This window comes from Chaetura pelagica, unplaced genomic scaffold, assembly GCF_000747805.2.
Source record: "Chaetura pelagica isolate M959 unplaced genomic scaffold, ChaPel_1.0 scaffold248, whole genome shotgun sequence".
In the NCBI taxonomy this organism is placed as follows: Eukaryota; Metazoa; Chordata; class Aves; order Apodiformes; family Apodidae; genus Chaetura; species Chaetura pelagica.
The window spans coordinates 2,373,472-2,389,427 of NW_009954309.1; the positions used below are offsets into that span (position 1 = coordinate 2,373,472).

Sequence of the window (15,956 nt, forward strand, 5' to 3'; positions counted from 1 at the left end):
ATTAACTGGAAAGAAACAAATCCCACCTCTTCAATGTGTTTAAGCATCCCACTCCCAAGGACTTCAATGGTATCAGAAGTTCCATCCTCTGCTGTGGCAGACATTAAGAGTTCATGATTACTGTGAATTTTCAAACGAGGCAATCCTGAGATTACAAAGAGTTGGCAAGTCCAGACCTGGATGGTCCTATTTCCCAGCACAACAGAAGGCAGCACGTGCTTACTTCACCCTTTTCAGCAAAATATTTAAATGCAACTCAAGTATGAGGTCAAATAGCACTGAAAGTGCCTGGAGCAAGATTATGACTTCACCATTAAATCTTTTGAGAGCATAAAAGGAAAATGAACAGAGTGCATAAGAATTAGACCTTAAAACATGCATATGGAGGCACTGACCTCTTCTTTGATTTTCCATAAATTAACAGGCCATTCAGGGGTTAGAATCAGAACTCCTGTTCCTACACTTCCATCTAATTAGGGAGGAGCCCATGGAAACCATATCCTTTACACATTATCTGCAAGAGTGGCTCAGAGTTAAAAGAACTACTCAAGTCTACCAAGTGAGTCTGCATCCTCAAAAATTAGTCTAGACTTCGTTTTAAAAATGTTGATAGTGACAGTAATGCATGAAACACATCTGGCCTTTCTGACAAAAAAAAGAACTATAAAATGATCAAAAGCTAACTGTGCATTTAGATTAGACAGCACATAAACAGATGTTCAAGAAAAGCAGTGCACAAAATGAAAGAGTAAATAATGAGAGCACGTGAAATAGCCAGACTACACATTGCAAAGCTTGGAAATAGACCATGGAGCCAATATGCTTTCCCATCTTCAACTGCAATTTAGTAAGACAGCAGTGAATTAATTCAAAACTACATGAACACAGGAAAAACTGTACACCAAAATGTGCTTTGCAGCTCTGACACAGTCCCAGGATGATATGGAAGGCTCATTGGGAGCATCTTCCTTTACCTCCCTGACATCTGATTGCTCTGGGCATGAAATAAATTCCCCTTCCTCTCAAGCTTGATGTGAGAATGGCTAAATCACATCAACCACCTGTTCCATTGCAGCTATCAAAAGTTAGGATTAAGAAGCCCTGAGATATTTCTCTGGGCAAACAATATTAGGCAGGATGATTTTAGTAAAACAAAGCCAGACTTTATTGGTTGGTCCTTTGCCAAAGTGTTCTTGCCACACAGGGCAGGATTGCCCAGGAGACCTAGGAGAAACCAGATGCCTCCCAGTGCCAGCATCTGATGCTGATGTTTTGCTGACATGCAGGACATGCCCAGGTCAAGCTTTGCTGAAAGTTGTGTGCCCTGAGTGGGATGTTTCCTAATGGCTCTTAGAAGTTCTTCAGAGATTCTGTCTATCTTAGAGCTTTTGTTCCCTAGGGAATGCAAGTCATTCCATCTTCTGAAGAACATGATTGTCTACTGCAAAAACACTCGGGAAATTTAAGAAATACAGAAATGAAAGTCATTACTACAGAAGTGTTTTGATTCAACAATAAAAGCAAAGCAAAACAGATATCACCGTGCACGAACAATGTTACACAGGAAGGGGTTGGATTCTACTGAGGCTAACCCTGAAAGATTCTTTTCCCTCATGACTAAGTTTGCTAAGAATTACTCATCCACATTGCTTCTCCCAGCAATCCAGAATGTACTGGTCACAAATAAAAATTACAAGGCAAAAGTAAAAAAACAACCATCCTGTCTCCCATTTCTCATCATCATGATGCCTCACACAAGAAAATACAAAAATTGAAAGCACTTTAACTTGTGAAATATGAAATGCAATTCATGCTATGGAAGAATACCTCAGCCTTTTAGCTAGAAAAGTCTTTCCCTGGGTGCTTGGTTATTAGCTATCATGCAAAAAACAATTAGTTGTTCAAGCAATTAAGAAGGTAAGTATCTCCTAAAAAGGTTTCGAGCTTTTCAAGCCCTAAATGCAACTGCTATAAACCTTGACTATTCCTGAGTGTAATTCAGTAATTGTACTGCCTCTCCTGAAGAGATTCATTGTATCATGTGTTGTAAATTCTGGATGCTCTTTTAGCTGCAGTCTGAGCCTCTGATGAATTCTCCTCTTGCTCCTCGGACTTCTTATGGTTTAGGAATATGTCTGACTTCAGGAAGCGGCTGTAGCTGTCATATTTCATGAGATTGAAGATCTGGCAAGGGGTGGAGGGAGGAAACACAAAAACAATGACCTGAGCAAAACCAGATTTTAAATGAGAAGGACAGTATAAGAATTCTAAAGTATTTTTCTTCTGGTAGAACTAAAGCATTACTCAAAAGCATGACATTAAAATACATTTCAACGGGGGTTGCATGTAGCAAACAACATTGTAGGCTCCACAGTTTATGAATCAGAATATGGTTTTCACAACAACCAACTTTGGAAACCTCATACTGAAGGTGGGAAGGTCACATGCCATGGTCACTAGGTGGTATTTTATGGCTGACAATCAGGTAACTGTATGTGTGGACAAACCAGGAGATTCCCTGGTCCCCTCCCACAGCTCTGCAGAGGCACCAGGAGTGAAACCTAGCGAGGATGTCCTCTGGCAGGGTAGCTGGAAGATATTCAGAGGGATAATGCAGAGCTGAAGAAAAAGAGGTACCTTTCATAGAATCACAGAATCATTAAGGTTGGAAAAGACATTTAAGATCATCAAGTCCACCTGTAAAGCCAGCACCACTATGCCAACTGAACCATGCTCTGAAGTGCCACATCTACATGTTGCTTGAACGCTTCCAGGGATGGTGACTCCACCACTTCCCTGGGCAGCCTGTTCCAATGCTTGGCTGCTCTTTCAGTGGTGCCTTTAGGTACATTTCTGACTGCAGTAGCTCCTTCTACACAGAGCACTGGATTGTCAAGAAAAGCCTCTAAATCATTTACACAGATTCTGAAACAGCAAACTGAATGGAGACTGAAACAACTGGTTTAACCAAGGTTTCTTAAACTCATGCCAACCCTTTGGTGCTTTTTACATTACCACACAGCCAATAAACAAGACTGGTCTCAGGCTAGATCAGAAATGTTGCAGGTACCTGCCACAAAAAGCTGATCTGGTACAGGTGTAACTTGCCAGTTAAAGTGTGATTTAAAATTGGTGATGGGTTCATCTTGTGCCATCAAGCTTTGCACTAGCCCAAAACCAGCCCATATTCCCACAGCCAGTGTGGAAGAACAAAGTCAGCACTGAGCACAGCTCTCCTCTCCCAGGGCTGAGTTCTGGCTTGTCCCCCAACACAACTGCTTTTCTCTTCTATTTATAACCACTTCAGATAAAAAAAAAAAAAGCTGGAACCCATTTGGTATTTTCTGAAAATAAAAGGGCTTAGGAGAGGAGCCTGGAATATCTTCAGGTGTCAAGGTCAGGACCATATTTCGCTTGGTCTTGGAGCAGAGAGAAAGGAAAAAGGTAAACCTCAAAACTGTAGCTGAGGCTCAACCAAAGCCTACATCCCCCTCTGCCTACTATTTCACTGATGGAGTCTCTCTGAGTCAGGCTTCATGAGTGATTACATTTTATGGGACTCAGAGAAACTGAAATTCCAAGAGGAATTTCTGCTTTCTGACCTTCATGTGTGAATAATCCATGTGTGGGTAACTGGAACTTCACCTTTATTGGCTTCATTTTTAACTGATAGTACAAGTAGGTGATACAACAGTTTGTAAGGAGGGAAAAAAAATTAATAATAATCTCAAGCTGCTTTTTCACTTCACATCCTCAAGGAACCTGGGCAAACTCAAACAGGGAAAACTTGACTGCTCTTGTCTGTGTATTTGCTGAAACATCCCCCTTGCAAATAAATTACACAACGCATTTTACTAACCCCTGTTTCTTTACATATTTAAGTTCATGTTTAAAACAGTGGAAATCTTGCTTTATAAGCTACGTAGTGAGAGACTGAAAATCTCTAGACACCCTCTCAATGAAGACCCAAATCATTGCAGTTAAGCACAGTCAATCTACACCTCCTGGCACTGGCCAACTATAACGTAACTACATTTAAGGAAAAAGAAATTGTAAGGAAGACATTGCCTGAAAAAATGTCCTAAGTCAGCATTACAAACTTGGACACCTCTTGTTCCTGTATCATTTAAAGCAGTCCCAGAGAGAAAGAGCAAGATAAAAAAATCTGCTGGAGTCTGGCCAGCCAAATGCACAGAAGTGTCAGATTTTGTAACAGCATGCAAAAAAAATTTTATTCTTTCCTCCTCTCCTTGTGTCCATGAAGCAGGAATATTTACCCTGTAAGTATTTTGAAATCTACACCTTCCATGAACCACTCTAACACTACCTCATTCCCCATGAACAAGTGCCTCCAAGCTACTTGTTCAAGGCCATCCCAGGAGCACAGCACCAGACCTCACAACCAGCCCCATCTCAATCAGTAGGTCCCCAGGGAACAGAAGTGCAGTACCAGTAACATTGTGGACCAGCCTGTGGCTTTCAAGCTGTGCCTTTTTGTACCTCAGACACACAGTGCCAGAAGTAACTGTAACTAAAGAACTGTTAACACTGTTCTTTAGAGAATAAATTATACCACTCTTCATAACTTTCTAAGGGTTGAAAAATAGAGAAGATCAGAACTATTACCTAACAGCAATAAACAGAAGTTTAACTCCACAGACACCTGCAATAACCCCTAAATGCTCTGCATTTAGTTCTAGAAGTGCACAGACCTTCTTCCCATACTAATGGGATTCCTCCACCACTTCTCTAGCATGTTTCCAATCCAAGTATTACTAATCCCTGGAATTAGCACAGTTGTGCTGAGTATTTTAACTAATTGGTGTTATTTAGACAGGGCCAGTAGCCTGGGGTACTGTACATCCAGCTTCAGGGCAGCTGCACTGATGTCCCCAATATGGAACGAACCCAGGTCTGTGCCCACCTATTGAATTCACACCACAGGCAGCAGTAGGCAAATTCCAAAATTCCCTACATTTTTTCTAAGCCTTTGCTTAGAAAACAGAGTCCACTGAAAGCAGACAAAACCTAAAAAAACCCTGTTCTTGAAGAAAATAACTTTACCTGGTCCTGGAGCTTCTGAAACATGAGAGGGTGAGGTGTCTCCAAAATGGTCTCATTCAAACGGGACTGCCCTTCAACATTCACTTGGGAGGAAGCTTTACTGGACAGGAAAGTCATGTAAATGTCTTTAGCTTTTTCTTGCATCTGCAAAAGAACATATATATTTAAGGAACTGCTTGCTGGGGGAATATTTGTTAACATTACATTGGAGACTGCTCTGGGTCACTTAATTCTTGAGGTTCTACATCTTAAAACCAAAACATGGTCTGAATTTAAAAAAGAAAACAAGTAACAAAACAAATGTGTGTAGAGTATCATATTTGTGCTTCTTCATTTGTACTGGAGGTAAAACACCTCTGTAGGCCAACTCCTGCACTGAGATGAGTGGAAGGTACCAGGATTTGGCACTCTAGGTTAAATAGGTTATGATGTCTGAATCTGAGAATCCATGTAAAATTGATCAGCATTATCTGGGCCTTGTCTTTGTTCCTCTCAGAAGGCTATCTTTACTAACAGATAACCAGCATACACAAGGAACTCAAAGGGGAAAAAGCACTGGGAAAACTTACTCTTACTGCCAGGCTTTACTAAGCAAAGTTAGAGCATCTCATGTGTAACACTGGCTACATGATTAAGAAAACCCAGCAAGTATCTTTTTGGCCAATGGTAAAGACTCTCAAGGACCTCTGAAAGCTGATAAATAAGGGAAGGTGTGACTTGCATAAAGCAGGTTTTTGTTAGTGTTTACTCTGATTTCAGCAATCCTTTTTCAGTGGTCTTCTCTTGATAAACCAGTAACAGTGATAACATTTTGAGCCTACCCAGTATCTTCAGGCTTCAAAGCACTAAACAAGTGGCCACAACCTTCTGAAAGTCAATACAAGCTCCCCTTTGACCAGAAGGTTGGATTAGAGAAAAACAGTGGGGGAGAGGAGAGCCCAGCCAGGCAGGAGGAAAGCTGCCCTGCTGCAATCTGAATTCTGCACACTGAAACCAAGCCCTGTGCAGCAGCAGGCTCTGCACAGTCCTAAGCCAGGGATACTTGTCCATGTTCCCTGTGGAACACCTAATGAGCAACCACATCTCCAGATCCCAACTAAAGGGCTGCATCTTTAATGGGAAGTGGCCTTGAAGAAGGAAGCGTTTAAACTCTTGCCCATGAAGGAGTCACAGGATTCCTTTCATGTTTTACAGCTGAGGATCAACATTTGGGGATAATTAGATGAAAAGCTACATGCGTTTGACAACTCACAAGGCCTCAGGAGTTAACTCTCTCACTGCTGATGGGAGCACCCATTTTCCAGGACTACTCCTTTTTAATACAGAGTATTCATCTGGTGGGTAAAACATCATGTGTTGGGTGCACTAGGTCATAACGAAGTGTTTTAAAACAAATAGTGATCTTTTCAGTTTCACACATCAGGGAGGACTTGGTCAGCCACATCTGTTCTAAATGAGCAATTAATCCAATCAATCAGAGATGTGACTGCTTTAATTGGTAAAGTTAATACCCTGATGCAGATACAGTACATGTACCTTTAGCTATTATGGCATGAGCAAGCACAAGTGATTGTACTGTCAGTTCTACCTTGATAACTTTTGAACCTGCTGTCTAACTTTAACCATATTTAAAAGAGGGGCAAAAGACTGAGATACAATTACCCTCCTACTGATTCAATGTAAACAGAGTTGCGAGAGAAAGGAAAGGGAGAGAAAAAGCAGCACATGCACCAAGGGAAAAGCCACAGTGCACGTTCAAAAGTTATCTACTCTATTTGAACTGCCAGCATGTGCTCAGCTGCTGCCTAATGAATGCACACAGAGCTCCCATCAGCCACAACATAAGCTGCTGCTTCCTCAAGGAACACAGGAGCAAGCTGGACACTGCAGAGAAAGAACAGAGCAAAGCCTGAGGGGAAACATGAAACTAGAAGTACCGTGAGGAAGTTTAAAGAACACATGGGGAACAAGAGGATTGTGTGGGAGGTCGGTGAAATGGGGAGGATCTCTGAATTTTTTGGGAAAGAATGACAAAGGAAGGAAGTGAAAGCGCCGTGGCAGGGAGAGGGGGTCACTGGAGAGACACAGGGGATCTGACTTTATAGTAATGAGGAAATATGGAATGCACAGCGAGATGTTACAGGTTCTGCTGCACATGGAGCAACTGCCATGCTTCAGTAGCACAGCATCAGTTTAACTACAACACATTTATTTTTTTTTAAAGTCCAGTTAAAGCCGCCAGTGTGTTCATACACCCCCCCAGTAAATATTCAGGGAGAGCCAGGTCCAAGCAGAGTGGGTGGCATTCTTTGTTCTGTGTCAGCCTGAACTAATGCCTCTGCACAGGGGACTCTGCTCTGGAATTTAAACAACACTTAAACTGGGATCTTGTTCACAGGTGGTTATTAAAGGTTTTCTGGCACTTTTTGCTTACATCTGTGTGCTTGCCCCAGCATCCCTGCCAAATTCCCATTTGGAATATGAAGTTCTGTCTACAGAAATCCCCAACACCATTTCAAGTGGATACAACATTATTTCCCACTTCCTTTCCTAAGGTCAAACCCAGCTCTCAAGCATGTGTGGTTCCCAAATGAGGTGGAATGGAAGTGCCAGATGCTCATCAGAACAGGCTCCAGCAGTTAGCAGCTGTGCAGCATTACCCAGTCCTGCTTAATCATTGCCACATTCCTCATGGGAAGTGGCAGAAGAAACTCCTGAATACGTACACTTTGTTCCCAAATTATTCTCCCCAAATTTCTTGACACGGGTATTTTGGTGGGTTTTAGTGATAGCTGAAAAGATTCCTTGGTGTTTACAGCATTTATTACAATCTGTATTTTATTTTTAAAGCTCAGCAGAAAGAGAAGAAACACTTAAAAACTTTGGGAAGTGGCACCATGGACATGTTGTTTATTTCATCAACAGTCACAAACACAACAGCATATGACTAACTGCAATAAAATATTTAAAGTTAAGTTTTATTCACTTATCCCCACCACTCCCATTTCAATAATTAAAAGTGTCCTAAGATGAGGACCATATGGGTGGCAGCAGAGCTTACTGCTACAGTGGACTTGACCTAATTCCTTCCTCAATCCTCACTAAAAATCACATTTCTCTTTTAATTTCAATTTTAAAGGAATGATAAAGAAAGAATATCCTTATTAAAAAAAAACAAACCAAAACCTACAGAGGTGTGCCTTGAGCTGAGGAGAGGAGTTTGTGCTTCCACCCTGTGAGAAGACAGGTTGAATCTAGTCCATCCAAAACCTGCCTAAACCAGTAATGTAGCCTGCTTGCTGCCCAGATCTGCTAGAAATCTTCCCTGCTCCCCGAAATTTGCATGCATTTTGTTGTAGTTCACCCAAACAGGAAAATAAACACCAACTCCTGGACCAGTCTGGTCTGAGCTCTACTTCTGACCAAGCACTCCCAGCACTAGCCTAGAGCCAACACAACAGCCAAGAGCCTGGCTGCTTCTTGCCTGTGCTCCCTCTGCTCCCATGATCCAGCAATCAATCCTGGCTGCACAGAGGTTCACATTAAAGAGGAAGGAGACAGACAAGATGTATCAGCACAGCATCTTGCAAGATCTGCCTGTGTTGGCTTGATATGCCAGCTTCTTGGCAGAGCCCACATGACTGTGACCACCGAACCAAATTTAATAAGCTTTCAGGAAAGGTCCAGGATATTTTTCTTAGGATGGCATTAACACAGTTAGACAGTTTGCATCCAACAGAAAGCAGGAGCAGGGGGAGCCTGCATCTACCTGAGGAGACCAGAAAGGGCATAAGGGAAGGAGAGCATGTCTACTGAGCCAACCACCTCAATGCTCTACCAGCCCACACCAAACCAAACCCTGTTCCAGGCTGACACTGAAGGGATGACATTAACACTAGGCAAAAGGGACACTTAATCCACTGACCAGCTGGTGACTTTTGTGCAAGCTTAAACTGACCAAGAAAAACCCCACACTAACATTCTCATGTCAAGTAATGAAAAGTTTATCTTATACTTCAAAAACAGGGGAAAAAATCCTCTTCAATCTGGATTAAATTGAAATCAGCTTCATCTGACCGAAAGTCTAAGTGTCTGCGAGCTAGTTTCTGTGGTAAACCAGTTTTAATGAGAAGCAGGTTATAAAATAAGTTAAAAGTAGCTTTTAGAATACTTCACTCACATTAGATAGACATAGAGTGATTTCAAGAGTCACGTTCAGAGGATAAATCCATCCTTCATGCTATCATAAACACTGGAAAGATTTCTATTTTTAGTGCTTTTTCTAGCTTTGTAAATTATCTAAACAAAGCCATCCATAAGAAGTAGCTATAAAAATTTACTGTAAGCCTGTGTAATTCTAAAGCATATTTACTCTAGCTGGCTCTAATAGCTTTGACAGTCCTAACCCCCAGACTCTCCAGTGTGTAATGATTGGTACTCCATAATTAAGCTAAGTGAAACCTAGTTAGGTCTTTGTCCATTCATTTGGCAATGCATTCAAGAATTCCCTAAGTTACTACCTCTAAACATCAGTTTACTGTTTCCTGTCCTAGGATGCACAGTCCAAAACCAGCTAAGAAGTCCCATCTGAAGGAGGTTTAACTGGGAATTTCCCAGCCTCACATCCTCATGGCACTCCATCAACCTGGGGCAGAAGAGGGCAAAATGGGCCATGCATTTCCACCCGTTGCCTTTTCAAATGCTCCCTTTGGCAACAAGAGCTGCACAGCTCAAAAGCATCACAGTGGGATTTCAGAAAAAGGGTTTATAGGACTTAGGAGCCCGAGTCTCAAGGACAGTGATGCTCAGCTGGAGTTTTGAAACTACTTTGTTTCATGCTCATAGAATCTGCATCTCACAGATAAATACATTCAGAACTTTTCACAAAAAAAAAAAAATAGTAAAAAGAAAAATCACAAAACCTTTTTCAGAAACAGGCAAAAAACCACAGTGTGTATTTAGGTGTGACTCTATAGGATTTGAAGCCTAAATGTGAAAGTGGATCCTGTGTTCCTGGTGGATCTAAACGTAGACCAAGATCCAGGCAGTGGAAAAAAAACTCACTGGAGGTGGCTGGTTGGAAAATTTCCATTAGAATATGTTCTACTGGAAAAAGACAGTATTCATGAAAATGCTCTGCAGGTATACATCAATTTGAATAGACATTTAAGCAAAGAAGTCTAAATTGTCTTTTGTTTTGTCATGTTTTATTTCCTGAGACAAAACTTTTCACTTTGGTATTGTAAAACATTTTGATTGCATTGTTTGTTGTTTCTATGTTCCAATAAAACATTATAATGGTGTCTATTTTCATAGAATAGCTGCTATGCTTTGAAAAAAGTCCTGAATGAAACCTCTTTATATTTTCAAGCAAGATGATGCAACATCACTGAATTCAACTTTTTGCTATTCCCAAGCAACAACAAAAAAAATCAGTTTTCAAAACATGGGAAACTTGACAATTTCAGCATTTTGTTTTGTTTTGATTTGAAATAGAACCGGCTTTGTTTACAAACAATTCCACCACTGTGATTTCAGTGCAATTCCTTCAAATACATTTATTTGCACTCACATGCAGCAGGTTATGCAACAGAAACCTTACAGTTTCCCTAGCAGAGGTGGAGCTATGTTGGCAAGTAAAATGGATTTAGGAAACATACCTGTTTTTTTCCCTGTGTTTTCTTAAATTCTTCACACGCTAGCCAGAACAAAACATTTTCTTCACTAAATTCTTTCTTTAAAAACTCCTAGGGAAAAGAAAAACAAACAACCAACTGTGAGGATCCAATTCCTCAATTGTTTTTCCCCTCTTCCTAGCTGTAGTTATTAAAACTAGAAGCCTACTGGCTTTACCAGGGAGTGGGTTTACATAACAGTGCAACAGAACCACTGCAGGAAGGTCCCTGCACACTACCAAGACACAAATGAACAATTCAGCACCTGGAATCCAGGAGAAGGATGAGCTACATTTAATCTCAGAGTATATCAGTAACTAACAAGGAGAGTTTCTTCAGTCTCCCTGAAGTAACCCAAGCAATTTCACAGCCATTACTCAAAGGCAAATCCAAAAAAATATTAATTCACTTGCAGGTGAGTATAATGAACTATTTTAATGACAGACACAGATTACTTGAGATACTCATCCACTACCTTTCTGTTTTTTTAATGAGCAAAATCTCTACCAATAAAAGCGTTTCTAAACATCACCAGTGGCAATAAATTAACTTAAGTAAACTAAAGCAGAAGATGTATTTGTATTCTCTTGACAGTGTTTAAACAAAGCACATTCCTCCAAAAGTGAGGCATGTTTTAAAATGGGGAAAAAAAAGCACATCAGATTTCTTTAGAAAAAATAATTACATAAATATTTATAGCTCTTGAGATCATCAGTTTTCACTTTCAAGTGTTAGAAAACAGTGATTACATAACGCCAAGAATTAAATAGCACCAAAAATACTTGTTGTTGTATTTTTTTAAGAATTCTAAATCAGTGTTTTATAACTCTGGTTTGCATCACCTTTCAAACCAGACTGGCAAGAATTAATTTTATCCCAGTGCATTTTACCAGTGCTTGGTATGGCAAAAACCACACTCAAGTAGCTAGTTCCTATTCCTGCAGCTAGTATGGCAAGAAGGCCTTGAAAAATCAACTCTCCACCCTCACCTAATGAAGGTGCATTCTGAGCTGCACAAGCCCTCTTTGCCATAAACTTAAAGGGAATTATTTTCACAACAGCTGCTCCAACACAGAGTAAAAGCCCGACAGAGTTATCAGGCTTGGGAGCTGTTAGTGGTAACTCATTGCTTAAATAAGGAAAACGTGTTGTATCAATGTATGAGAACACAGAGAGCAGGATCAGTCCTCAGTGATAATTAATGACTGGCAAGAGAGATCGGTGCCTCAAGGACTGCAGTTTATCCAAGAGTAATTTGTTAATCCTTGCAACAGCTGATAGATCCTCTTAGAAACATGCAACCAAAAGTCTTCATGTGGCTTAGGAGAGCAAGCTGCAGTGGCAGCAGGCAAAAGGCTCCACCTGAGAAGCTCAGCAAATGCCACAGCTCCAACCCTGGCACCTGTGCTCAGGGTAGGCATCTAGCAGGATGCATGCCTGTGTACCTACAGCACTGGCACAGCTGCACCATTTATGCTGAGACCCGTTCAGCTTTAAATCCTAATTTTGGTTTATTGAAATATCCACAGTTAATATAGCAACCCTAAATCGTTTCACTCCTTCTGGATCTTCGAGGAGGTTCTCCAGAGATGTAGCCCATTTGGAGGTTCCTTTCAAGGTTTGGTGGCTGCTGCTTGGGTGACCCTCGCTGTCATTTATCTCTGGAAAAAAAAGATTTGAAAAAAGTCATCTTCATTAGAAGTGATGAACATCATGTGAATTTCTTCCCCATTGCCCTCTGCACCCTTGGATTACAGCTGCTCTCTTGGAAGGAGACACCATAAAACTGAAAATAAACACACACACATTTTATTTCTGCTTTGCCTTTAAGGAGACAAAAATGCCTTGCAGTTGATAATTCATGAGCATGTAAGTAGGCACTGTCACTGTTTTATAGGAGTTCAAGCATGTGGAACACAGTGACCGAAGCCTGTGTAGTAAAAGGACCGTTTGCCTTTTGTTCTGGCACTGTCAAGTGACACATCTTATCTGCCAGCCAGTCTTCTCACAGATAGGAAAGATGGAACATAGACATTTTTACATGTTTCTATCCCAGGGATAAGTGCGTTACATACAAGGCTGGTGATGCCAAAAAACATTGTCGGCTGGCTACCCATCAGAAAACCTTTTACTTGGGAAGACTCCAGGAATGTTACTGCTGATCTGAAAAATCTTTAAAACAGACATAAAGCGCTTGGCCTCCTTTGCTCTCACACCCAAAATGCCCAGGGAAGACAGGCCATGAGAAGTCAGGCTAAGAGCTCCTCCACCTCAGACCACTACCCACTGGAAAGGTGCACAAAACTCTTAACTGTAATCAATACAGCTTCTGTTTATTTTTATAACCCCTTTACTCTCCCTACCAACTTATATGGATCTTAGTAACTTTTGCTTAAGCTCTGTTAAACAAACCCCTTCCTCCAACGTGAAACTAAACCTCAGCAAGTATCTCAAAAACCCATCTATGCAGAGCTATACTATCAGATGCCCTTTTCAGCTGGTAGCTAGAATGATAAATGCAAAGGTTAAAGCCCTACAAAATACTGGCACGACAGCAAAGCCTACTGAGTTTTGGTTGGTAGAGGCCTGTTGAGTCTATTTGGTTTTCTAACAGTGATGGACCACTGCTTTCAGTGAACTCACATCTTCTTTTCTCTCCTGACAGGAGGGGTTTTTTCACACAGAAGAAATTTCAAAGCTGGAAGAGAGAGAAACTTTCTGGAGCTGTGGGTTCCACACCTGTTGCCTAATACTGAGAGATCTACACTCATTCCCTCAGTAAATAAAGATGTAAAAGAAGGGAACACAACTCAAATGACTGAGCAAATGGTCACTACAGGATCCATTTTTCACAGGTAAATCTTGTCTCTCCTTTGCCTGTCCTGATGCAGTTGCAGCACCAACCTGAAATTTCTTACACACTGACAGGAGGACTGTGTGTCCGCACAAAACCTTTCAGGATCCAAGATTACAACCAATTTGGGTAAGGACTGTTACAGCCTGGGCTCCAAAGCAAGTGTACCTACAGCTCTGTGTAAGAAACACACAGCCTGCTAGTTAGAGGTCAAGGTCAGAACCTGAGGACTGTCTCCAAACCCCTACTGCAGAATTCACACATGACAAAGAGAACAGCCAGTTAACTGTGCCTCAGTTTCCCCTCATGCAAAAGGATGTGGTTCTTGTTTATCACTTGCAAAGTTTAGGTTAGAAACCTGACTCAAAGGATCTGGGCATCTAATCTCAGTAACATCTGTGAGATTTCAGTGGGAATAGCCAAGTACGTTGGAGCAGAACACAATTACTTCTGAGAAGCTTGAATCTCTTGTTATGATCACTGTCACCTGCAAGCAGAAAAGCAGCTCTGTGTGTATGGCTGATAACAGCCTGAAGAATAAGGCCATTCCCTTATTTAAAATATGACTTAGCACAGAACACGTGGGAGTGAGATTTTCTTTTAGTGTTTCTTTTCCAGCCAAATTATAAGTGGACTTTAATGATTACTGTGAAAACCATGCATTTCAATGAGCCAGTGCAATAAAGGGCAGACTCAGTGCCATGAGAACCTAAAAAAACCTTGCAGGCGAGCAGACAAAGGCCAGAACAAGTGCTTCCATGCACCCGGGATACATCAATCTGCTTCTCCTCAGCTGCTTTCACTAGTGTCTTGTTTTGTCTCTCCATTCTCCTCAGCTTACTCCCACTTCAGCCTACTCAGCCCAACGCAACTCCATCTTCCTTTTACATTCCCCTGCTGCTCTTCATCACCCTCCAAACCCTATAGCTCTCTTCTGTGACCCAGTGCCCCTTCCCTCTACCTCTTCCTCCTCCTTTGAGTAAATATTGGTTTTGAAGGGAGGACCTACACAACTCCTTCCCAATATCCATTCTTCTAAGTACAGGACTCCGTTACGCAGTTTGTTTCCCCACTCACCCAGCTTCCCACACAACCCCCAAAGTACTGTGGCCCTGAAAGGATGCTTGCCTGCCCATTGCTCATATGACACAACCTTTCCATTCCCCCTTGTCTCATGTATAAAGCTGGGAGTTCCTTAGAGCAGAGGCCATGGGATGGTGCAGGCACAAGGCAAGCTCTGCCCAGCCAGCACGGGTGCTACTGGCAGCCACAGCCCCAGCTCAGCCTGGGCTACAGCTCCCAGCATCAGCCCCTGCAAGGGCAGGGGACACCAGCCACAGTGTCACGATGGAGCCAGACCCTGCAGACTGCCCAAACACGATAAACACAAAAGGCCAAAGAACACTCTTGGGTGCTGCCATCAGGCAGTGCAGCACATCCTTTGTCCTGAGCATTCCCCCCAGAAAACCACCATAACTGCACCCAAACAGCCTGCTGGAGACGTCCCTTGGCTGGTACCACCCTGTCTGCTGTGCCAGGGGCAACACAGATGGCAGGGCCAAAGCTGTGCCAGGGAATGTGCCAGCAGCTCCAGAGGGCTCAGGTGTGTGAGCTGGGCATGGCACTGACAAAGCTCTCCCTCCAGGCTGAGCACCATGAATCCCCACGTTCAGTGTTCCTCTGCAACCATCACGAAACACAAACGTTCCCCTTCAGCGCAGATGTAAAAAGGCTACGCGTGACACAGGACAGCAGGAAACACCCTGAAATTTTATGAGGATATTAAACCTGCTGGGTTTTTTTATTACATCCCATTAAATACGCCGTTGCAAACATTTCTTTTTCTAATAGAAAAATCACACACCCTCACCCCAATTAGGATCATAATGTCCCACTCCACACGCTGGTTTAATTTAGCAGACGTGGTGGTGTGATTTCTAGAACTTTTTTAGGAGCTTGGAAGATAGGAAAGAGGTTTTCCCCACAAATTACTCACAAAGCTAATCCCCAAACCCACACCCCATAACATGTTACTAAATTACCTTAAAAAGGGTCCCTCCACTGAAGCAGAATTTAGTGAAAGTCTGAAACAATGAATTGTAGAGGGCAATACTGCAACGAATGTAATTACAATAATGACCCCCTTGAAACCTATTTATCTCTGTTCGCTGTTTATAAAGGTAACTTTCTCCAGTTAAACTAGTGGCAAAGAGCTGCATTATACACTTGGAAATTACAAGCTCAATGCCAAATTTAACAACCAAACTGTACACATTAGTATGTTGATTTAAATGAGGAAGGGCAGACTCACTTGCTGTGAGTGAAAACTGGGAGATAATTTTGTGCATCAAAAAAAGGCATTA

At 41.9% G+C, this 15,956-nt stretch overlaps 1 protein-coding gene across 1 annotated transcript; it reads right to left on the minus strand.

The window, feature by feature from the left end:
* Positions 1-2,037: 2,037 nt before the first annotated feature.
* On the minus strand, positions 2,038-12,926 carry RGS10 (regulator of G-protein signaling 10). The gene is made up of 5 exons (XM_010003988.1): positions 12,872-12,926; positions 12,282-12,400; positions 10,725-10,811; positions 5,065-5,208; positions 2,038-2,184 (listed from the first exon to the last, which is right to left on the minus strand). Exons 1-5 carry the CDS (start codon positions 12,924-12,926, stop codon positions 2,038-2,040), a joined length of 552 nt encoding a protein of 183 aa, XP_010002290.1.
* Between the last annotated feature and the right edge of the window lie 3,030 nt (positions 12,927-15,956).

Excerpts from the sequence above, each read along its gene's own strand:
- RGS10 (XM_010003988.1), bottom strand. The coding sequence starts at position 12,926 with ATGTCTGTTTTAAAGATTTTTCAGATCAGCAGTAACATTCCTGGAGTC. Across the intron at positions 10,812-12,281 it reads AAGGAGTGAAACGATTTAGG|GAGTTTTTAAAGAAAGAATT; the intron begins GTTGCTATATTA and ends TCTTTTCCCTAG. Across the intron at positions 2,185-5,064 it reads TTCAGAAGCTCCAGGACCAG|ATCTTCAATCTCATGAAATA; the intron begins GTAAAGTTATTT and ends ACCCCTTGCCAG.